This window comes from Perissodus microlepis, chromosome 6 (assembly GCF_051167445.1).
Source record: "Perissodus microlepis isolate ML-2025 ecotype Zambia chromosome 6, ASM5116744v1, whole genome shotgun sequence".
Classification (NCBI taxonomy): domain Eukaryota; kingdom Metazoa; phylum Chordata; class Actinopteri; order Cichliformes; family Cichlidae; genus Perissodus; species Perissodus microlepis.
Genome location: NC_140466.1, coordinates 19086457 through 19109938, shown reverse-complemented (window position 1 = coordinate 19109938; position 23482 = coordinate 19086457). Strand labels below are relative to the sequence as shown.

The 23482-nt window shown below is 42.6% G+C and overlaps 3 protein-coding genes across 4 annotated transcripts in view; 2 read left to right on the top strand and 1 right to left on the bottom strand.

The window, feature by feature from the left end:
• Nucleotides 1–2: 2 nt before the first annotated feature.
• lias (lipoic acid synthetase) lies at nt 3–5988 on the bottom strand. Its single transcript, XM_084931307.1, has 11 exons — nt 5841–5988; nt 5424–5593; nt 4521–4614; nt 3846–3926; nt 3514–3670; nt 3169–3226; nt 2960–3088; nt 2565–2710; nt 2411–2481; nt 2219–2330; nt 3–1338 (listed from the first exon to the last, which is right to left on the bottom strand). Exons 1-11 carry the CDS (start codon nt 5922–5924, stop codon nt 1283–1285), a joined length of 1158 nt encoding a protein of 385 aa, XP_084787433.1. The 5' UTR covers nt 5925–5988; the 3' UTR covers nt 3–1282.
• Nucleotides 5989–6607: 619 nt separating this feature from the next.
• rpl9 (ribosomal protein L9) lies at nt 6608–12358 on the top strand. Of its 2 annotated transcripts, none has more exons than XM_084931309.1 (8): nt 6608–6632; nt 7171–7217; nt 7317–7432; nt 9153–9248; nt 9373–9505; nt 10349–10429; nt 11646–11775; nt 12246–12358. In XM_084931309.1, exons 2-7 carry the CDS (start codon nt 7172–7174, stop codon nt 11750–11752), a joined length of 579 nt encoding a protein of 192 aa, XP_084787435.1. In that variant the 5' UTR covers nt 6608–6632; nt 7171; the 3' UTR covers nt 11753–11775; nt 12246–12358. The 2 variants fall into 2 exon arrangements, with proteins under 2 accessions (XP_084787435.1, XP_084787434.1); XM_084931308.1 differs by having other exon boundaries at nt 6609–6632; nt 12243–12358.
• Nucleotides 12359–14129: 1771 nt separating this feature from the next.
• Nucleotides 14130–23482, top strand: part of rfc1 (replication factor C (activator 1) 1) — a 9887-nt gene continuing 534 nt past the window's right edge. Inside the window, exons 1-22 of the mRNA XM_084931302.1 lie at nt 14130–14239; nt 15484–15630; nt 15718–15793; nt 16519–16614; nt 16712–17019; nt 17120–17191; nt 17323–17400; nt 17490–17831; nt 17942–18055; nt 18148–18327; nt 18665–18769; nt 18994–19414; nt 19512–19624; nt 19733–19847; nt 20175–20263; nt 20528–20665; nt 21358–21453; nt 21544–21797; nt 21895–22012; nt 22242–22387; nt 22493–22706; nt 23239–23421. Coding sequence (XP_084787428.1) covers nt 14237–14239; nt 15484–15630; nt 15718–15793; nt 16519–16614; nt 16712–17019; nt 17120–17191; nt 17323–17400; nt 17490–17831; nt 17942–18055; nt 18148–18327; nt 18665–18769; nt 18994–19414; nt 19512–19624; nt 19733–19847; nt 20175–20263; nt 20528–20665; nt 21358–21453; nt 21544–21797; nt 21895–22012; nt 22242–22387; nt 22493–22706; nt 23239–23421 — 3408 coding nt within the window. The 5' untranslated portion in view covers nt 14130–14236. The remainder of the gene's footprint in view (nt 14240–15483; nt 15631–15717; nt 15794–16518; nt 16615–16711; nt 17020–17119; nt 17192–17322; nt 17401–17489; nt 17832–17941; nt 18056–18147; nt 18328–18664; nt 18770–18993; nt 19415–19511; nt 19625–19732; nt 19848–20174; nt 20264–20527; nt 20666–21357; nt 21454–21543; nt 21798–21894; nt 22013–22241; nt 22388–22492; nt 22707–23238; nt 23422–23482) is intronic.

Here is a 23482-nt window from a genome sequence, read left to right as displayed (position 1 = left end):
TGTGACCTTTAAGACTTTTTTTCTATAAATATCAATGTACATTTGAACTGATCTGTGTGCAGCACAAACATCTTTCTTGTCCAGCTGTGACATTTAAACAGTTTTACTCTAGAAAAAGTGCACTTTCTTCCAAATTGGATGTTCAGCAAATACACAGGTATCAAATAAAATCTTTTGCCACCCGTTTACCTGCTGGGAGGCTAATTGCCCTTGCTTTGTACCTTTCTTACACACAGTACAGGATGGATGGTGCTTCTTGTTTTTGTATCACAAGACTGATCAAAAAAAAAAAAAAAAGCTACCGCTCGTCTGCAGGCTTTATTTAATCGAAAACTTCCACAACAAGGTGATCATGAACAGAGCCCACTGTTAAAGGTCAGCAGCTGTTAAGAATAGATTCCTTAATATACATCAGAGTTAAAGAGAATGTAGTTTGGGATTGATTGTAATATTACAATATGGCCGGTAATGGGTGTAAGAAGGCCTGGAATGGGAACAAAGAACTGGGGTGCAGGGCAGGAGGACAATCAACCCCCACCCCCAGGCCAGGAAGCAAGAGTTACTGAGGGTGAGGGGCAGACAAAGGGCCACTACCTTAAAAGGAGATGGGGGTCAGGGTGTCAGCACCCTTGGCCACTATACTAGTGTATTTCCATTGTGGGGGTGTTTACTGTAGGGGGGAGGAGACCAGAGGTTATAACTGTAACTGTTGTGTGGAGTTCTTTAGATCAGCCTTTAGCATAGGAATGCAGTGTGCTGATCTCCAGATGCATCTGTAAGAATAATGGGTAATAAAAGGATTGTGTAAAACATGGAAACATCTCAGCGTGATCTCTACCAGGACCAAAAGAATCGCAGAGACCGGCGTTGTCTCAACATAGCTTTTCTTTTTTTTTTTTTAAACCCAAAGTTCACTGAGACGAGGGATGGGATTTAGGAATCCCCAAGGAGCGGAAGCAAATTACAGCCTCTGCTCCTGACAGCTGGGCGAGTTGGTGGACACTCGGGTTATCCAACGTGTCTGCTGTTTGTTCTTTGATAGTCTCTTTAAAATGCAGCTCTCTGGCTTTTTCTCAGGGAACACAGAGCAGCAGTTAGAGTATGGTCCCTGTACTTACAAGTCTGTTATTGTCACTTCTGTAGCTTTATTTAATGCCTCCCACAAACATTGTACTAATATTAAACATGTTTCCTGTGCTGTACTTTAAATCGGTGCATTACGTTACAGATGGACGAAGCGTATTTTGTCACTGCGTACAGCTGAACGCACACAGCAGGCTCCTCATTCTGCTGCTTCTGCTTCCCTCTTCTTCAGTAGATTCTTTAAGAAGAATTCGCCTGTGAAGAAAAAAAAAAGAAGAAATGCACTGAATTCATCCATCCTCTGCTTCTTGTCCCATTCACAGGAGCAGCAGTCTAAGCGGAGATCCCCAAACCTACTTTCCCTGCCCACTTATCCCAGTTCTTCCATGGGGGACCCTGAAGCATTCCCAATTCACCTGAGAGAGATAACCTCTTCAGGCTACTGTGGGGTCTGCCCCAGGTCCTCCTCTAAATAGGACATACCTAAAATACCTCATTTAGGAGGAGGAGGAGTAGCAGCTCCACACCGATTCCCTTCCAAATGACCGAGCTCTACATTCCTGTCTCTGAGGGGGAGCCCACCCGCCCTTCAGAGGAAGCTCATTTCCACCACTTGAATTGATCTAATTTTTATTGAGTGATTTAGCCCACGTTTTACTGCTGAATTTGTCTGAAAATGCAAAGCCAGTCCACACAAATGGTTTTTAGGCTCTTATGTGACCTTTGTCAGATTCTTAGATTTTCCTTTAGTCTCGACGTTTAATAACATATGATTTCTCTTCTTAACTGAAACAAATTAACTGTCTCTCTTTTGTCTTTGTAATCATATAATTATGCTTATAGTTGATATCCCTGATCACAGTGTTTTGTTTTTATTTTTTATCTCTGACCTAATATCTCCACTTTTATTTGAATGTTTTTGGCTTAGTTGGCTTTGGACAGTCACGAGGATGATTTGTGCACTTCATTAGGCACTCTTTTCCCCACCTGATCATCTCTTTAAAAAAAAAAAAAAAAAAATGTAACTAAAATGATTTCATATAGAGATTTAATATTCTTTGCACACTGGCTGGACATGTTGAATATTAATATATCCAAAAAATACTAATAAACATTTATTAACATCACTTCTCACCTGCTTTGTAGGAGGATCGCACCAGTGGTCCGCTGGCTGTGTAGGTGAAGCCCATATCACTGCCAACTTTCTCCCAGTGGGCAAACCTCTCTGGAGTGACATATTCCTCCACCTAAATCCCAAACACACACACACACACAGAGTCAGAGTGAATGTGTCTGTAGCCAGCAGCACAGCAGTAGGAGTGTTTACCTTTAGGTGGCGTTTGGTCGGCTGCATGTACTGCCCGAGTGTTAGACAGTCCACTTCTGCCTCTCGCAACTCTGTAATGACATCCTGTCAGAAAACTGTAGAGTTTGTCTGATTTTTTATAACGTGTGTGTGCGTGAGACAGCGGACTACACACCCGTCATAGTGCTGATGATCTGTTGGTCAGTCTCTCCGAGCCCCAGCATGATGGAGGTCTTGGTGAGCACCGTCGGTTTGACCTTTTTAGCGTGCTTCAGGACGCTCAGAGACTGATCAAAGTTTGCTCTGGGATCACGTACATGCCTGTAAATACATAACAAACATCACTGTGCATCTGAGAAATGTCTCTGCTGCACCACCTGCTGGTCAACATGTGTTACTGCAGTGTAACGACCTTGCATGTTTTTATTAACTTTAACAATACTTCACACGAGCCTGCTTTATAATGTGTGTTTATGACCATGAATTTAAGCTTTCTAATGGCAGAACTAGAAATTAGATGCTCAGATTTTGACTCTGAGGACTTACAGTCAATTAAAAATCCCTCAGTACCTTTGTAGCTCGCGCACTGTTTCCACATTGTGGGCGTACACGTCTAATCCCGACAGGGCGATCTTTTCCACCGCTGCCAGGTCTCCACGGAAATCAGGAGTCAGGCATTCAACCAGGATCTGAGGATTTCTAGCAGGCAGGATCAAAGTTGCTTTTACAAAGACATTCAGATAATGTAATAAATCCAAAAGGGGCGGAGTCGTGTTTACCTTTCTTTCAGGTTAGTAACCGTCTTAGCAAAGTGCTCCGCTCCACCATCAGCAATATCTGCACAAAAATACAGAGAAGAAAAATACAATATATGTATATATATATATATATATATATATATAATATTTTGAAAATGCCTTGAATTTTATCTTTAATTTGTGGACATTTTTGTATTTGTAAACTGAAAGTTAAAACCAGAACAGTCTGATTTCTTTACAGCTTTATGTTATTAAATTCTACAAATGTGCCTTTATTGCAATGCAGTTGATCGTCACTCATGTAATTCTTGCTGATGCACAACAGCAAGAGACTCATGCAGATACAGTCAGGCAAGAAACCAGTACCGTCTCTGTCGACCGAGGTGAGGACCACATAATCCAGTCCCCAGGCGGCAATGGCTTTGGCTGTGTTGTACGGCTCGTCAGGGTCAAGAGGCAGAGGCTGACGTGCTGTCTTTACTGAGCAAAACCTGCACCCACGGGTGCATGTGTCTCCCATCAGCTACACACACAAACACATTATCTCGCTAAAATAGAACAAAGAATCCAGACAAATACAAAACATTGATACGGCAGCGCCAGTTCATAAAAGAACAGATGGTGAATATTAAAGATTAAAGTGCTTCTTTGCCCTCTTCAAAAACTGGAAGTAAATTCAGAGAGCAGCAGAGACTCACCATGATGGTGGCTGTGGCTGTGGCGTACTCTCCTCCTCCCCAGCATTCCCCAATGTTCGGACACCTGGCCTCCTCACACACCTGAGATAACAGACAGATTATTCATGAATCACAACAACAGTCATCTCAAGATGCTTTATATCGTAAGGTAAAGACCCAACAATATTAGAAAGAACTCCAAAACCAGATGACCCCCTATGAGATAGGACTTTGTGACAGTGGGAAGGCAAAAAAAAAACCACAACAACACAAAAAACACTTCAACAGGAAGAAACCTCCAGCAGAACCAGGCTCAGGAAGGGGCAGCCATCTGCTGAAATCCAAACTGGGTGCTGGAAGCTTTGGAATTTTTTGAGCTATCCTACTGCATTTAAACTGTTTTAATGGGCTGTTTAATGTTTTGGCTGCTGTTACACGGGAATTTCAAAATTTCTTTCTTATCTTATTAAACATTTTTCAGCCTTTCTGTTGAAGGTTGAATAGTCAAAAATGTAGCATGTGCCGTTCAGTGAGCTGAGAAACTGCAATATTTTGATAAGTGCGTCAGTGCTACAGCAGTGTGAAGGCGAATCAGCGGAGACCTTCAAAGATCACATTAGTTGCAACTCAAACATTTCTTTAACAGCAGCCAAAAAGCAGCTGGGCTGCCTGACAACTTACAGACGTAAAACTTACCGTGTGAAGGTTGAGATCTCTCAGTGTGTTCTTCAGCCTGTTGTAATTCTTTCCAATGGGGATCTCAGTCTTCAACCATGGAGGAAGCCGCAGCCTGACAGGAACAACAGCAGACAGCTCGGTGTCTAACAGTGCTCTCATCTCTAAGTATCTGTGTCTAAATACTGCTAAAAAACGTTTACTGATAATAAAGAAACCTGCTAGGTCAGAGCCTGCAGTGCGGGGAAGAGCTCATTGAGAATTAGTAGCAGGCTCTCAGGTCTGCCTGATGCCCCTACATGTAATAACTTTGTCCTCATCTGTATTTTGAGCTCTATGATGAAAAATCCTGCATGCATTTGGATGCCTTTTGCTACTAAACAGTCGTTTTCTTAATCTCAACTTCACTTGCATCTTTTGTGACTGGCTGCAGGGCGCTAACCAAGCGCCCGTCACTTTTTGCATGTGTCGACTTCGCCTTTAATGCTCATTATGGTGTTGAACTGTTCTCTATAGCGTGTGTCTGCACTTTTATGGTAGAGCCGAGCAGGCCAACAGCTAATTATCCAACAAACACTTTTATATTTCCTCTGAAATCCATTTTTCCATTTGAATGTTTAATGTAAACATTTTGACTAGCTTTTACTGAAGCTTTAACAGCATTGCTTATAGCAGTGTTTGTAATGAAGTTTTGGACTTAGAGACTCAGCTTCTGTTTGTGTGGATTAACAGAACAAAATAAACGTGCAGATGCTGATTTCTATACTAAATGATAGTCGACCTGTAGAATAATCCAACAGCTGCTACAAGTGAAATGCAGTCTGTTTATTTTTGTCAGTGATCATGAGTTTAAAACTCAGACATGCCAGCATCTTAACATGGACTCAAACCCAAGCTCAAGCTCCCCGGGCCCTGAAGCCTCACCTCTCTCCCTTCTGTCTCTTCAGGGTGCCTTTGTACTCAGCCCACTTGCTTTTTTCAGATAATTCCCCTGAAATAAAGTCTTGCAGGTCAGGCCCGTCGTCTCTGAGCAGCTCCTTCTTTCCGTCACTTCTCTCCGGGGAGGGTCTGGTTGATAAGCAGCTGGTGTAAACCTGCAGAGCAACACTGACGATTAGTTCAGGAGCTTCTCTGTGTTTCTACACACGGCAATTCACACTGACAAGGTGGTCACGACTCCGGCTACTAAACTACATATTCGCTTAGACACATACAATCTGTCAGAGGCCTCCTGACACCCAGCTGGGAAGCCCGCAGTCAGATTTTTTTCACCGGCTGGAGCAGTTAATAGACTATCCGAGCCAAAGTTTGTTAGACTGAGTTGTGAATTTAACTACTCACGTGTGGGATGCATCTGGGACTCAGCCACAGGTGGTTTGTGGAGAAACGACCCGCTACGCAACAACTTTGCTTGAGTAGCGCCATGACTTTGGCTAGCAGGCGGTTAACGTTGGGATAGCACCTCGGCGAACGACTGCTTTGGTCTGGTGCTTCACGTGAAGCGGACAGAATTGGAAAGTATTCTTAAAAAAAATGAGCTAAAATTTCAACGTAGGAGATTTTTTTACGAACTTAATGGGTTTATAGATATATTTTAATATGAAGACTAGACGAGCTGGAACATAACATTATGGCAGTATTAAAAAAATTTCTAAAACAAAATAAGGCAACAGATGGACTAAAAGATGGCCATTAATGATGATCATTTGAAAGGGACTTACATGAAAACATGTTTAAATATTATTTAACAAATTGAATCAGATTCAAATTGAGAGACAATACTCAATATTATACAATACTTAAGTAAGCGAAATCGCCCATCAGTTATAATGTTGAAAATCCTTTGCAGCAAAGTGACAGTGAACGCGTCTCTGGGAGTGCTGAATGTAGACTGTACGATGCCACTCGAATGCAGCAAAGCTAAATAAAATGTTTGAAAAGCTTGCAGTAAAAAAATAACAACAAAAAACGCTGCTCCTTAACTTTTGGAATCTTTTTGGTGGTTTGCGACACCTCTGTCCAAATATTTACATCCAAAATATGCGATCCTCGATCGTCTGGTAATGCCTGCTGGTGGCACGTACAATTGCGTGGTGACGTCGTCCTTTCCTCCTTTCCTCTGCTACCGGCGAGGTGAGGATAACCGGAAAATTGTTGCCTTGCTTTCATCTAACTACATCTATGTCTCTTAAACCTATATTTCGCTCGATTTTGAGCCATCACACTGAGAATATGTTACACTTCTCACAATAATCTGTATTTGTAGCCTACTTTAGCTCTGTCTGTATATATGATGTTAGTTTTAAGCAGGTTTGATGCTTGAGGCCTGGCGCTCTGTACGCGCTGAGGCCCGCAGCGGATTTAACAATGCTCATATTAAACATGGCGTTTGTGCGGCTCCAGGTGTTATTTAACAACTTCTAAAGTTTTTTACTGTATCGGTATCTCATGAAAGGAGCTGGTCGGCTATCTAATGCTTACTTCTGTTAGCATTGTAGCTAAAGCTTGCTGACACCAGTGTGGTGTGCCTGTATCTCACAGTCCGAACTTTAGTAAACAGTCATTGTGGAGCTGTTAATATCACAGATATAAAGGCATACACGCTTTAGCCTGAATCTCAGAGCCAGTCAAACTTTTCAGAGTTGAAAACACGCATTTTGTCTCTTTACAGAATGAAGACCATTCTCAGCAGCCAAACTGTCGACCTCCCCGACAATGGTAAGGGGAAAATCAGTTTTCCACACAGATGTATTTATGTCCTGTCTGTAGAGTAGCGTCTAACCTTTCTTTTTTATATTTGTGCTTGTTGTGCGGCAGTCGAGGTGAGGCTGAAGGGCCGAACTGTGACTGTCAAAGGCCCCCGTGGCAAGCTCACCAGGGAGTTCAACCACATCAACCTGGAGCTCAGCCTGCTGGGCAAGAAACAGAAGAAGGTATGAAAGAGCCAGAATAATGCTAAGTTAAAGTGAAGTTAGCAGCCCCAGGATGTGATGGCAGGAGGGCATCACACATGTTTGGTATTAAGGATGTGTGATTTTAGAGTGTATAAGTTTTCAGATTTAAATAGTAGTGCTCTAATTACCCAGTGATCACTGGGTAATTAGAGTTGTTGAGGTTGAATATGTAAAATTCAAAACAGTGTGTGAATGCGAGAGTGAATGAATAGTGGCATTGTAAAGCGCTTTGGGTGCCTTGAAAAGCGCTATATAAATCCAATCCATTATTATTATTATTATCATTATTATTAAATTAACAACTGCATCATTTAGAAAAGTGCTTTAAGAACTGGTCGGGTCTCCAAACTACTCTGCTCAGTGCAGAGTTTGTAGATAAAGGGCTTAAAATGTCAATTTATTGACTTAAAATGGGAGTAATCCTAAAAGCCAGTTATGTGCTTTGCCTAAAAGTGCCATAAGTGGATTGCAGAATGAGTGTTTGTACAGGGCTGTTTATATGACTGTTGAAAAAAAGGTTTAATACATACAAGGCTGGTGTCAACAGTGCTAAGAACAAGTCGTAGAAAAAGTCTTTAATTTTAGAGGGAAACTATTGAAATATCTGACTGGCTGTGACTGAGATGATATCAGCGTTTGAAACCATCCAACTGTTTTCTTCAATTGATCCAATCCAGGTTGGGCCTCTCCCAGCTGTGATAGGGCGAGAGGCAGGGTGCATGAACAGGTTTTCAGTCTATTGCAGAGCTAACACAGAGACAGACAGCTGTTAATGCTCACATTCACGCCTATGGCACACGTCATTATTAATGTAACATGCATATATCTGACAGCAGCACTGTTGCCGCACAGCAAGAAGGTCCTGAGTTCAATTCCACCATCAGGCTGGGGTCTTTCTGTGTGGAGTTTGCATGTTCTCCCCGTGTTTGCATGGGTTCCCTCCGGGTACTCCAGCTTCCTCCCACAGTCCAAAGACATGCAATTAGTGGGGTTAGGTTAATTGATCAGTCTAAATTGCCCATAGTTGTGAATGCGGGAGTGAATGTGAGCGCGAATGGTTGTCTGTCTCTGTGTGTTAGCCCTGCGACAGACTGGCGACCTATCCGGGGTGTACCCTTCCTCTCGCCCTATGACAGCTGGGATATGCTCCAGCGACCCTGAAAAAGAGAAGCGGATGAATGGCATTTATTTGAAGTGTGGAAGGAAACCAGGGTACTCTGAAAGAACAAAACAAGGGGAGAACGTACAAACTCCACACTGAAAGACCCTGGCCGACCAGTGGATTTAAACCCAGGACCTTCTTACTGGGCTAAGCACCACACCTCCAGTGCTGCCCCTCGTTTAAAACCATAAAACCTCTAGAATGTGTCCAATAGTCTGTGGTTTGCACTTGCTGTATAGTAAGTGTATACTGACATTAATGCATTTGAACGACAGAGTAAGCAGGTTAAAGGTTGTTTAATGTCCGACTGCATTGGTTTTTGGTGTTCTGACATTTGAGGCTGTTAGCCAGGGTTTAGTTAGTGTATTGCAACAGGTAAACGGCAGCTACTGCAACAGGTAAATGTGGTTGCATTTTCCAATGGCGGTCTGCAAGGCCAGTATTTCACCGCACATGTGGGCTGATTGCTTTAACACCTGTTTCATGTAGGTGATTTGAGCTGCTGTGCTTTTTTTTTTTTTTTTTTTTTTTCCTCAGCTTCGTGTGGATAAATGGTGGGGAAACAGGAAGGAGTTGGCCACAGTCCGCACCATCTGTAGCCACGTCCAGAACATGATCAAGGGAGTCACTTTGGTGAGAGCTCAGATATGCTTGTTTCAGTCGGTCCAGTTATAAACCCTGTGCACGCTTCTGGCTGACCCTGCCTATTGTTCCAGCATCAATTCTGTTTGCCTCTCATGCTTTTGTGCCATTGCAGGGTTTCCGGTACAAAATGCGTTCCGTGTACGCCCATTTCCCCATCAACGTGGTCATCCAGGAGAGCGGCACCCTGGTCGAGATCAGGAACTTCTTGGGAGAGAAGTACATTCGCCGTGTCCGAATGAGGGGTGGTGAGTCTGCGTCACATCATGGAAATGTTTATGAGAATGGCACGTGTGAAGTCCAGAAATATTCAAAGTTTCTGAGGTGTGGCGTAAATGACTTTGTCAGGAGAAGTTGGAAGTTATGTATAACTTCATATTGGGTTTGTGGTTGATTAGACACAAATACTTGTGACACATTAAAAGTTAAAATATCCAGATGGAAGGGACCACAGTGAATTTATCATTTTAGTCTTCAAAATGTCAAATTATCTTTAAAGATCATTAAAGACTTGTTTTTGTGATCTTTTGTTTCATCAGTTCAAAACCTAAGAGGCATCATTATACTAAAATCATGAAATTCACACACTTGTGAAGCTGAACGAGCTGCTGATTGGGCAAAAACCGCTAACGGCTGATTTGAAAACCAGGGCTCATTAAATTTATAGATTAGGAAATTATTTTGTACAGATTAATTGGTGTAGTGAGTCTCTGAGAAGGGATTTAGAATAGGCAGAGAGTGAGGCACGTGCAGACTTTGTGGAGTCATTGAAGCAGATTCTTTAATTTGTGATGAAGTCTGGAGTTGCACTCAGAGTTCAAACATGGTCAATTAAACATATCGACTTTTCTCTCAGCAGATTTAAAGATCCCGAGCTCGCCTCATTTTGGTGATGTAATGTCTGAAGCTGGATATTTATTATTTGGTGGAACTGTCATCTCACTGGAGGGCCACTTTAGTGTTCAAGTAGTACAGAAAAAACAAAACAGACAAATATTTCTGAAAATGTAGTGGAGGTTTTTTCTTTTCTTTTTTTAAACATTTCTAATTTTGTATAATAAGACTAATCTTTTGTGCTTTTTCTCTTTCAGGTGTGCTGTGTTCAGTCTCAGCCGCACAGAAGGACGAGCTGGTCCTGGAGGGTAACGACATTGAGCTGGTGTCCAACTCTGGTACGTCTGCCTGCTGCAATAGGATGAAATGATAACATTATGTCAAGCTCCACCAGCAGATGAGGAGTTTTTCATTATTTCAGTCCTGAAACTGATTCAGTGTCACCTTGATGCTCGGTGTAGATAAGAGTGAATAAAACATCAGAGGATGTTTGTCACCGACCTTATGGTTGGAAAACTGGACTCTGTGGACAGTTGTTGCACATCATCTGCACACCCTACATGCAGTTGGACATTAGTGCAGCTGCTAATCCAGTTAAATCCAGTTGTTATGTAGAGCCCTCACCTTCTTCCATTCAATCAGAATAGATGAATATCCCTCTGAACGATCAGTTTATCACACTTGACTTCTGATCAAGTTTCCCTCCACCTAAAGTCCTACTGTTCTCCTTACTGAGGTGCAGTGAGGGTTTTATCGATTATCTGACAGACATTAAGTTCAGGTTCTCAAATGAAATGGAAAGAGGATAAACTCAAATCAGAGAAGAACAGCCTCTCTGATCTCACCAGTGTTTTTAGACTATTGTAAGTTTGAGTTTCTCCTTGAGTTGATTTTTCACCTTCACTCTTCTACATTAAGGACTGAGCACAGTCTCGTGTTTGCACGTCTACTTTGATGAACAAAAACCCCATCGCTCCATCTCAGTTGAGATTTTTTTATTTATTTTTTTGCTGTTCTCCAGAATCTGTATTTTTAGAGTTTTTGTCCATATTAGTCGGGTTTTTTTTGTTTTGTTTTGTTTTTTTTGGGCTCAGTTTTTGAAGGCAAAGCTTTGTTATACAGCAGTGAGTATAATTATCATATTGATGTCAAACAAAGGCCAAAAACTGTCACCTGACCATAATCCACTCAAGACTGTATATAATTTCTGAAAATGAGTTTAAAGGCAAAATGCTCCTGCAGGTAAATCCCTGATGGAGCTGTGAGATGCGAGTGTGAGATGCGTTTAGACCTTTTTAACTACCTTTTGATTCACATGCTACAATCCAAACAGCTCGACCTGCATGTATAAAAAGGAGGGTCGGTATGAGACCGCTGCCTCAGGGACATATCAGGTTTTTCTGGACTTGTATCCAGATTCTTAGTAAACACGTTGGAGATGAAATTTGAACTTGGAGCCAAAACGATAGCAAACAGTGTGTCACACAGTCCTTCCTGAATCTTGTGTAATCCTGTTGTGATGTGCTTCTTATCACCCCAACTTCTCTGTTGCAGCTGCTCTGATCCAGCAAGCCACAACCGTCAAAAATAAGGATATCAGGAAGTTCTTGGACGGCATTTACGTGTCTGAGAAGGGAACAGTCTTGGAACCGGAACAGTAGAAGTTACACCTACACTCTCGGAGGTTAGACATCACCATCCTCCTGTCCTGCATGCTCTGCTGGTTTTTCTTCCTTTTAATGGTTTCATTCTTTCAGATCTTTTTACACAATGCGCTGTTGCTCCACTTTATTTAAACTTATTTGTTGGGGCTCATGGATGTAGTTAAATTATTTTCCATTAATAAGTACTCCTTACATGAAGTCGCCTTCATGTGTGAATCAATCTCCAAAAATCTGCCTGGGCTTTTAACATTTTATCGGCAGTTTCAGATCATTAACAGTTTCATAAAAGCTGTAACTGATACGAACTGTTTTTCAGCCCCATGTGGTGTTTGTGTGGATGCTTTTGGCGTCACTGTCTGCATGAATGTGCACCACAGCGTGCATCTGTGCTCCTAAAGCTGCCCATTATTTTTGAAGTAAACTCTTCATTAATCCTCCCACTCAGTTGATCTCTGTCCTCACACTTGGCTCCTCTGTTTGTTTCCAGCAGCCCTGATCCAGCAGACCACCACAGTCGGAAAGAAGGACATCAGGAAGTTCCTGCACAGCACAGTGCTAATGACAAGCTAATAAGACCAATAAACTAATGTGTTTTCCAGTTAATCCAGTCTCTGCCTCCCTTTCTTAATGGTTTTTGAGAATAGTTCAGCAAAATCTTGATATTGTTATAAATTGCACACGAAAGAGAGTCACTGGTGTAGTTCTACCCATCATCAGAAGTTTAGGATTTGAAGATTTTTATTTTCACTTTGTTCAGTGGATTTCCTTGTTTTAGTTTAGCTTCACTGTTAGTTTGAGTTGTTCTGTTTCAGAGGAAAGATTTAAGAAATTCAGGGTGAATATTAATAATCAAACAGTGCTTGTTAGAGGTTGTTTCACCGGCCAGGTTTTGAATACTAAAACTAAAGACATCATTGTAATCACCGATGAACTTAAGGGCTGTGAATGGGCTGGATCCCTGCTGTCACGGGGTGAGATACAAAGTACATCGTAGACAGAATGCTGGCAGTCATGCTCAGCAACGGTGTTAAACACTGCAACACTGTGCCCCCAAAACTGAAGTTTTTCTTTTACTTATACAAGTTTACTGTTTTTGTTAAATTTCTGCCAAGTTCATGGTCAGTTTTTCCTTGTAGTTCATTATAAAAACAATAAAACTGATGGATCAGATTCACTGAGGAGCTTGTGAAAATACTGAGATTTCTTGAGGACCAAAGTGATTCACAGACAGTTTCCAGCACATCCACTGGTTTGTTGCCAGAATGGCAAGTTTTAATTGTGAACATGTAAATGAACACAGACTACTAAAAGCAAAAGTTGTAACCCTAAGACTTGCTGAAAAAAATGTAACATTTGTTACCTAGATTTTTACTTTTTGTTCTTAGCACAGCATTTCAGACACCTCACAGTGCTGATACTTCAGTCTCACACAGACTGAGGTGGTTTGATGTGTGAGGCGTTTGTCTGACCTCAGGAACATCTTCAGGAGGACCAGGAGTCAAACAGACAACCTGTTCTAAAACCAAAGGAACTCAAATACAACCTAACCTGAAGGTTTTCATAAACTCACCATGTTTGGTTTGTGTGAAAGTCTCACGTTTAAATGCAAGAGGAGCAGAAAAAAAGATTAAACCTTCATTCCTCACAGTATCTATAAATTGTTTGGGCTATACAACTTGGATTAAATACATCCAGATCGCTTCTCTTCTTCATACTATTATTTTTTAAAGAACAAACAATAACGCGGAAGCAAGAAAGTGGATTTGCTGGGGGGACAAATGAAGGGAAGTAGTTTGAGTGGTGTTTTCCTCCGGGAGAGTAGTTTTGGTTTTTTTATTTGTATTTGCATTTTTAGTTAAAATCTGTAGGTTATTCAGGTTTTAAACAATATTCAAACAGTGCAGACACTACAGTTTATTTTTATTTTGTATTGATTGCTCAAACCATATGTATTGTGGTCATTTTTTGAGTTTAATTTTAGTTCTTATATTTATTTATTTTACTTTCAATTCTACAATTATGGATATGAAAGTTGAGCATTACACTAATAAAGTGAATTATATACACACATCTGTGTAGTGTTTTCCACATTATTTCAGAGTATTATCAAATCAGTGATACACCTCATTGCTTTCAGTGGTGAAAGCGCGCAGATTTTACCGGAAATTCTTCACAATAAGAAATGAATGCAAAAAAAAGAAATCTGTTAATTTATACCACAACAAAAACTATTTTTTGTTATTTATTATTTTAAACTTTTTTTTTTATTTATTTATCTTGACATATCTGTAAACATTTAGGTTTTCTTTAGTCGAATAAAAAAACGACGTCATCGTGGTGACGCGGTGACGCACGCCAACCAGCTGCCGGAGCGTCATTTCCAGGCGACCGCGGACTCTTGCTTCGCGCCAAGCAGTTGAAGCTTTTTCTTAGTTTTTTTTTTTTGATAACAGACCAACACAGCGAGAAAGCGCGTTCATAATGGTACGTGACATATTTCAGCTGCTTTTTCACTCAAACTGGAGCCTGTGTGCATAAACACAGCGGGTAAATATGGAGGAAATGATGCTGTTGTGTGGTTAAACCTTGCTGCTGCTACTGATGATGATGATGATGATGATGAAGCGCAGTGCGCAGTTAGCTCCTGCTAAAGAGGATAAACTTCAGTCCTTTGGTTCAGATGAAGCTTTGAGCAGCAGGTGAAGAAGGTGAAATCTGTGAAGTGTAAGAGCGTTCAGTTTGTAGTTTGTGTAGCTGTGCGGTCTGCTGTGGAAGCACACTGACTAACATGCAGAGGGGTGACAGTTTAAAGGAAAACCATAAAGCAGTGGGTGTAGAAGGACACACACAGGTGCAGATGCTTCCTCACAGCTGCGCTGCAGGCTACAGTGAAGCAGCAACATCTGTGGCATGAGTGAAAAGACTGAGCTGACTTTGAATACGTTTGTTTTTGTTTGGGTGCCAATAAGGTGATTTTAATTCACTTAAATAAAACTAAAGATAAAAACTGTTGTTGTTTTGTTTGTTTTTTTTTAAAAAAAAAAAGCTAAATTAACTGATGTAAAATCAAAAGTTGACTTGTGGTGTAAACTCATAAAACCTAGCATAAGGAAATGTCCTTATGCTAAGATTTTCACTGTGAGTGACAGGATGAGGGAACATTCATAGATGTAGTGAGGACATGCAGAGGGTTGGTGTGACAGATGGTGGTTATGTCCACTAATGGGAGCAGCAGAGTGAAGAGGATGGCTTCATTCAATTAGTATGAATATATTATCAAGACAAGCCAGTCGGTATTAATTTATGTATCTGAGTAAGTATAATAAAATGGATTTAAGTATAATAAGTTATTGGGGAACCAAAATAACTACAAATAGGTATAAAATAAGTGAGCTAGTCTACAGACAAGATTGGTAAATAATTGAAATAATAAAAGATTTCCACTTTTGGGGAAAAAATGAATATAGCTGCCTTTGACTGTGAAATTCATCTTTTCTAATTTGCAAAATGAGATCATGTGCTTGAGCTGCAAAGATGTGGATGGGGTAGGATGGAAGGATACAAAGTCTCACTGAGATGTCAAAGAATGAAATAGTTTTGCATTCGTAGCTCCTACTCCCAGGCACTTTATGAGTCTCCAGGGCTGTCAGGATGTTGTATAGTTTTGATAAAAATGATTTTTACGTAATTCTGTAATTCTTACAGTTTGTACTCTTCTGTGTGTGCAGGACATCAGGCGGTTCTTTGCACCGACGTCGGCTAAGCCTGCGGTGCAGAAACCTGCCCCGAACGGAAATGACAAACAGGAGAAGAAGAAGAAGAATTCCTCGTCAACGGACGAGGAGGTGAAAAAGAAGAAGAAAGAGGCCAACAAGGTGAGGAGCTGCCCCCTCTCCTTGTCTCCTTTCTCTGTTCCTCTTCATCCTGTTTATCCGGCTTTGTTGTGGTTTCGTGTTCTGTAGGTCAAAAGCAAAAAAACTGAGGAGCAACGCAAGGATGGGGAGAAAAAACGAAAGAAGCACGCAGTCATAGCCTCGGGTAGGCATTTCCTCCACAGTGATGTCTCGGTGTCACAGCATTGTTATTTTTCTGAAGGTTTTTAAAGGATTTGTTAAAATACATTACTTTAATGTAGTTTATTGCTGTTTGATGAGATGTATGCGGGGACTCAGAGACCTGCAGCATCCTCAGGCTCTTCTGTGCATCTGGATTAAAAAAAAAAAAGATAACACACATTTTCAAAAGTTTACAAAAGATTTAGCCTCATATTTTCATCCAAGGATGAATGGAAATAGATTGTAGATTTAGATGAGGACAGAATTATTAGCCCCCTATGAAAGTTGAATTTTCACCCTCTCAGACGCAGAAAAACTAGCAGGGTCAAAATATTGTAGTTTTCAACAGTCTCACACGTGCTCCTGACCAATCACAGCTCATTCTTCCTCACCTAATCTCTCAAGCTCCTCCAGATTGGATGGATTTCAGTTCACCCCACACATTTTCAATAAGTCGGAGTTTTGTGCACGTCAGTCAGTAATGTGGAGGTAGTTCCTCGCCAGGATTCACGTGTGTTTTGAGTCGTTGTTGTGTTGGAAGACAAAGCGATGAACCAGACCCAGTTTTGCTGCTGACTGTTTGAGGTTTTCTTTCAAAATCTTCACATGCCCATCTTTCTTCGTGATTCCTTCCACTTTGAGTTTTTCTTGGAGCCTTGCAGCCCGTTTCTGTGCAGGGTTCTAGTGATGCGTTGTGTTTGTGCTCAGACTCAGATGAGGAGGAGCCAGTGAGGAAGTCGAAATCCCCCAAAGAGAAAGCGAAGACGAACAAAAAAGATCCCGTGCAGTACGTCTCTGAAACAGGTGATGCTTCATATGTGCTCTTATCCCAGCGTTAAAGGGAAAATGTCCTTTTTTTTTTATAAACGCGTGATAAGAGGCCTCTCTGTTCTGCTTGTAGACTCGGACAGCGACAACTTCCAGTCCTTGAAGAAAACTTCCAAATCCAAACAGAACGGCGCCGCAAAAACGACAAAAGCGGACGCCGCGAGCTCTCGTCCGGAAGCCAAACAGTCGGGGAAGTCTCCCGTCAAGCCATCCTCCACCCAGGGAAAAACCACACCAAAATCTCCTCCTGTGCCTTCCACCCCAAAGTCAGCTCCGCCCCCTCAGCCCAAACAAACCCCCACATCAGTACTCGATTACTTTGGCAGCGCGAGTGTTCAGCGCTCGGACAAGAAGCTGGTAGCCAGCACCAAACGAAAAGCTGTGAGTACTGAGGCATTACTTCTGTGTGTGTGTGTGTTTCCTTGTTTTTTTTACTCATCCTCTCATGACTCAGTAACGATCCTTTGTAAAAACTCCTCAGCCGACTCTCACAGACGACCTGATAAGCGATGAGGAAATCGCCAGGCAGCTGCAGATGGAAGAGGACATGGAGGTAGGCTGATCAGCCACTGCTGGTTTATTTGACTTTGAATTAGAGCTGCTCAGTAAATTGACAGATGGCTGTGACCCGTAGTTCATTACAGCTCTTCTGCTGTTCTCATGATTTTGCTGCTTCACTCTCAGCTGGAAAAACAGGTCCACGAGGATGAGGAGTTTGCCAGAACGCTGGCCATGCTGGATGAAGAGCCAAAAGCGAAGAAGGTAAAGGCTGCAAGCATTAAAAAGGTTTGTGCAATTAAATTCTCAAGTTTATTTCAAGTCTTGTTTCTTTTGTCTTCCCAACCATCCAGGCTCGCAAAGGCTCTGATGAAAAACAAGTCTTGACCACGAGCCCCAAAAAGAAAGCCACAGACGCTGCCGCCCCTGGGAGCAGCTCGAAGACCAGCGTGTCTGAAGATGTGGTTAGTCCGTCTCCCAAAAAGACCACAGCTCCTGTAAAAGCCAGCTCCAAACTGGCCATGATGAAGAAAAAGGATGATGACAAGAACGAAGGGGTAAAGAGCAAAACCCCTACTAAGATGAAAATTTCTCCCAAAAAGGAGCCCCACGCTTCATCTATCTCAGAGAAGACGTTCACCCCCAAAACTGGAACCACGCCCACCGCACTTAAGACTTCTCCCAAGAAACCGGAGGTGAGCCACACAGACGACCTATCAGATCAGAGGAAGAAAAAACCTGAGCACATAGATAAAAATATCCACTTCAAACAATTTAAAACCCAGATTATTTGCTTCTGTCTCAGAGCACGAGCACAAGCCCTGACGACCAAGAGAAGAAGAAGGCCAACTCTTCAGCTTACAGGAACTTCCTGAACAGAGATGGACCACGAGCTCTGGGCTCAAAGGAAATCCCGAAGGTAACCTGTGCTCGCTATGGACGCCATCGTTCAGCTGGCCAGCAAGCTTGCATTGCCTTTGCTTTACTGCCTGCGTGGTTTGTGTTTTCCAGGGAGCAGAAAACTGTTTGGAGGGCTGCGTGTTTGTCCTGACCGGCGTCCTCGAGTCCATGGAGAGAGAAGACGCCAAATCTCTCATCGAGCGCTACGGAGGCAAGGTGACGGGCAACGTCAGCAAGAAGACCACCTACCTGATTCAGGGCCGAGACAGCGGTGCATCGAAGCTGGAGAAGGTGATTAGCGTGGCATTGGACATGAATGCATCACCATATTAAAGGATTTGACATCAATAGAAACTGTCTGAAGCCCGAGCTTTTATCTCACAGGGATTAGCTGTTCCAGCACCGATCATGTGTGTTATGAGTAATTTATCAATACATATGATAGAAAATAAGGAAATTCAATAAGAATATTAAGATAGACTTTAAGGATAAACAGTTTGAGCTCCAGATACGAAAAAATGGCAGAAAATGATAATAAAAATCGCTCCTTTTTTCTTTATTATCCTCTATTTTTCCCGCACACACGTGAAACGTTTTGCTCCATAGTTTTGTTTCTTGCGTTTCTCAGGCGGAGAGCTTCGGCACCCAGATCCTCGACGAAGACGGTCTGTTGGAACTGATCGGAACCAAACCAGGAAAGAAGTCAAAGTATGAGATCGCTGCGGAAGCTGAGGTCAGTATTGAAATTATCCTGTAATGTACAATTTAATCTTTTGTAAATCAGTTAAACTAAAAAAGTATATAAATATAATATATAATATATAAATATATATATATGTATAAACTTATCTTGTATCACAGCTGCTCATTTCTGCTCCCGGATTAAATGCTTTACATTAAAAGATGAATTTTACCCATTTCCGCTGGGTTTCTATACCCTCTGCTTTTGTCACATAGAGCAAAATCACAAAGACCAAGACGCCTCCAAGCCAGGCTTCAAAGAGCACCCCGAAGGCCCAGAAGATCTCTCCCTCTAAGGGTAATTCCAGGTCACCTCACACCCCAAGCCCTTCAAAGACGGGACAGGCACAAGGCCGCGGTACCAAGACCAGAGACGGTGGGACTCCACCCGGGAGAGGCTGGGGTCAAACTGCGCGAAGGGAGCTGGGCCTTTCCTCTTCTACCTCTTCTTCTTCTGTCCCAGAACAATCATCTCCATCACCCACAGAAGAGGGTGGCAGCCTGCTGTGGGTGGACAAGTACCGTCCACGCTCTCTGAAGGCTGTGATTGGCCAGCAGGGGGACCAGAGCTGTGCAAACAAGCTGCTGCGCTGGCTGCAGAACTGGTACAAAAACCACGGCAGCGGCAAACCAGCAGGTAGCAGAAGACTGAACGTGATTTGTTTTTGGTCGATTTCAGCTTTTTAAACCCGTCTGAAGACTGCGTGTGTTCTTTTCTGCTTTCTTCTATGCAGCGGCTCGGTTTGGTAAGTTTGGAGGGAAAGATGATGGCTCAGGATTCAAAGCCGCTCTGCTCTCCGGACCGCCAGGGGTGGGAAAGACCACCACGGCTGCCCTGGTCTGTGAGGTCAGCGTGAAAACACACACAGATTTATTGTGAGCAGTCTGTGTGCGTATTGAGCACGCCGCTCTAATCTCAGCCTCGCGTTCACTGCATCTGTGTGTCGTCCTGCAGGAGCTGGGCTTCAGTTATGTGGAGATGAACGCCAGCTGCACTCGCAGCAAAAACAGCCTGAAGGAGGTCGTCGCCGAGTCGCTGAACAACACCAGCATAGAGAACTTCTACAAAGGTCACTCCAGCTTTCAGCTGCCTTTATACAAGTGATTAAAAATGACACGCAGTCTGTGCACAGGCCGGTGTCTCTTATTAAAACAGCAAAGGTAAACAGATGTGGTTGTTGTTCTCGTACAGCAGTGACTTCTCCATTAAAGTAGATAAGAGCTCATTTATTCCACTTTTTCTTAAACAGCAACTCTGGCTGTGCTTTTACAATATTTATGAAGTTCATGCTGGACAAACTTTTTAATAAATTAACATAACATACAAACGATTAATCAGTGACACTTAAACCTTCTTCTTCTTCTTCTTCTTCTTCTTGTTTCTTGGCGTTTTGCAGGCACGTCACAGACAGTGAGCAGTAAACACGTGCTGATCATGGACGAGGTCGACGGCATGGCTGGTAACGAGGACCGCGGAGGAATTCAGGTAAATGACGGCATTTTTTTTTACAGACTGTAGTGATCTTAACTTTTATAAGTTAAAAGTTTTAGATTAGGGAAATGTGGAAAATAAGCACTCGCAGGTTTCAGCGCTGGTTGATGGTCGACTGAGCAACTGCAACAGAAAATAGAAGTTCGGTCTGATCCTCAGACTTCTGAGGATCAGACTTCTCCAGCTGACCTTTAGATCACATGCTTATTGGTTTATTTCTGTTGTTTCTTCGATATTGATGTGTTTCTGCTCCTGTAGGAAATGATCGGCCTTATTAAAAATTCAAAGATCCCCATCATCTGCATGTGCAACGATCGGAACCACCAGAAGATTAGATCTTTGGCCAACTACTGCTTCGATCTCCGCTTCCAGAGACCGCGAGTGGAACAAATCAAGGTACTCACACATATGTCCTGTATATAGCTTTCAGTATAGATGGTGCCTTTCCAGATGTGCAAACACTAATCAGAGCTTTGCATGACGAACTTGTGTGTTTTTTAATGCGAGGGCCTGAAGATTTTCAGCATTGTCCTCGTGCAGGTTTCTTCAGATTGTCAGAATCTTTTGACGAGATTAACTGTAGATGATAATATTCGCAAACTCTTTACAATTTTGCATCGAGGAACATTATTCTGAAATTGTTCTGCAGTTTTCTGCAGATTGGTGAGCCTCTGCCTGTCTTTACTTCTGAGAACCTTTTTCTGTCTAAGATTTATTTTTAATACTCTGTCATGTCACTGACCTTTTGCCTGTTAATCCAATTAGTTGCTAAATGTTCCTCCAGATGTTTCTTTTTAGTACCACTTACTTTTGAGCCTTTTGTTACTGCCATCAAATTCAAAATAAGCTTAGTTTAAACATTTGAGATGTTTTCTGTTTAATTGTGTTTTCTTTTATTGTGGATTTTATTAGTGAGGTTTTTAAATCGTTTCCTCCTTCTTTTATCTATATGTAATCCAGTGTCCCAGCTGCTTTTGGAGTTGGGTTTGTGCTAAGTGACAGAGTGATAAACGCTAGAGTTTCAGTCACCCAGAGAAACCACAGCAAACAGCATCTATGACAGTCGCGCTTACTTCTTCATTTCTCAGGGAGCCATGATGTCCATTGCTTTCAAGGAGGGAATCAGGATCCCGCCCCCAGCTCTTAACGAAATCATTTTAGCCTCCAATCAGGATGTCCGACAGGTAAAGAAATCAAAGTGTCAACTCATAACGAGCCTGAGATGGTTGTGTCCTGTGGTTACCTCCTTACCACTGTGGCTGTTTTCTCTCCAGGTGATCCACAATCTCAGCATGTGGTCAGCCAAGGACAAGGTGATGACGTACGACCAGTGCAAGTCCGACGCAGCCAGCGCACGCAAGGACATGAAGCTCGGGCCGTTCGACGTCTGCAGGAAGGTGTTTGCCTCGGGGGAGGAGACGGCGCGCATGAGCCTCATCGACAAGTCGGACCTCTTTTTCCACGACTACTCGCTGGCGCCGCTGTTCGTCCAGGAGAACTACCTGCACGTGCGCCCAGCTGCTGCAGGGTGAGAGAGGCCACCTGCTTCATCCCATGCGTAAAATTGACCAAGATGTCAAACTTTTATTTTAAATTTGCTTGTTTCCTTTGTTTTTTTTTGGCAGTGGCAATCTGAAGTCCCACCTGGTGTTGCTCAGTAAGACGGCTGACTCCATCTGTGATGGCGATCTGGTGGATAGACGGATCCGCTCAGGACAAAACTGGTCACTGCTACCCACCCAGGTAACACACACACACACACACACAAGCATTGCTAGATTTTCTTTTAATCATAGTGAAAGCAGCAGCTAGCTTATCATGAGAGCGTGAAAAACAGGACAGAAAGCCGCTCAGTGAGCCTTGAACGTTGATGAAAGGCTCCCTGTGGGATGCATACACAGGTGCTTCTCTGATGAAAGCCCCTGATCATACTTCTTCTTGTGTTTGTGTGTGTCTGTGTGCATATTTGCAGGCCATTTATGCCAGTGTGTTACCAGGCGAGCTCATGAGAGGCTACATGAATCAATTCCCGATCTTCCCCAGCTGGCTCGGCAAGAACTCCTCGACCAATAAACACTCACGCATCGTGCAGGAGCTGTCCTCGCACATGGGTTTAAAGTCAGTGTTTCTTCTTTATCGTCTTAAAATGATGCTTTTAACACATCGCTGAGCTCAAACTGCTGCTGCAACACTGAATTATTTTATCTGCTTGGCTCTTTTCAGGACACTGAGCAGCAAACAGGCTGTCAACCTGGATTACCTGCACTACCTGCGACAGGCGATTCTAAATCCACTCCAGAAGCACGGAGCGGAGGGCGCTGCCGAAGCCGTGCAGCTGCTGGACGACTATCAGCTCATCAAGGAGGACGTGGACAGCATCATGGAGATCAGCGTCTGGGGAGGACAGCCCGACCCCTACTCCAAACTGGACTCCAAGGTGAGGAGGCGGCAACATTTAACTGTTTTGGTTTTTGTATTTTAAGTTTTACAAGTTTTCCTACTGATAATGACAAAGAGCTTCCAGAACTTTCTCTATAATACACATTTGTTATGTAGAAAAGCTGAGATGTCCTGTTGAAATCGCACTTCTTTTCCTCATATTAAATGGTTTTTAAATGGATTCAATGGTTCCCTGGTCTAGTCCAATGTAGATCAAATTATGTATGTTGCCTATGATGTAAATGAGTTTGATGTCCCTGCATTAAAGGTAGTTTTTGTAAAATTCTCAAACATTCTTTAACTAAAAGCAGTTATATACACCCACTAGTAAAATGCTGCGCCCTGGTGGTGGTGAAAATGTTGTTAAAAATCTACAGAAGGGGATTACAAAAAGTACCTTTAAAACCAAAGTTATGACGTGAATGATCTCAAATTGCTTCGTCAATCTCTGCGACTCATGAGAACAGAACTGGACGTCTTTACGTCCCAACAACCAGCGAGTTTTGACACCTGTCGTTGTCACCTTCCAGGTAAAGGCCGCCTTTACACGGGCATACAATAAAGAGGTCCACCTAACACCATACTCCCTGCAAGTGGTGAAGAAAGGCCGCCGTGGTGGGGGAGGAGACTTTGAGGGCGGGGAGGAAATAAGCCAGGAAGATCCGGAGTCTGAAGACGAAGGAGAGGGGCTCAAAGCAGACGCTATGATTAAGGTGAGTGCATTCAAGCTCTGGGATCATTATAAGTGTTAAGTTCACCTTTCTGTATATTTCT

What these genes read in the sequence shown, in the direction of transcription:
- lias (XM_084931307.1), bottom strand. Translation starts at nt 5,924, where the DNA reads ATGGCGCTACTCAAGCAAAGTTGTTGCGTAGCGGGTCGTTTCTCCACA. An exon ending in CACCTCGGTCGACAGAGACG is followed by an intron (nt 3,227 to 3,513) that starts GTACTGGTTTCT and finishes ATTTTTGTGCAG; the next exon opens with ATATTGCTGATGGTGGAGCG. An exon ending in GTTACTAACCTGAAAGAAAG is followed by an intron (nt 3,089 to 3,168) that starts GTAAACACGACT and finishes CCTGCCTGCTAG; the next exon opens with AAATCCTCAGATCCTGGTTG.
- rpl9 (XM_084931309.1), top strand. Translation starts at nt 7,172, where the DNA reads ATGAAGACCATTCTCAGCAGCCAAACTGTCGACCTCCCCGACAATG. An exon ending in CCGTGTCCGAATGAGGGGTG is followed by an intron (nt 9,506 to 10,348) that starts GTGAGTCTGCGT and finishes TTTCTCTTTCAG; the next exon opens with GTGTGCTGTGTTCAGTCTCA. An exon ending in TGAGCTGGTGTCCAACTCTG is followed by an intron (nt 10,430 to 11,645) that starts GTACGTCTGCCT and finishes TCTCTGTTGCAG; the next exon opens with CTGCTCTGATCCAGCAAGCC.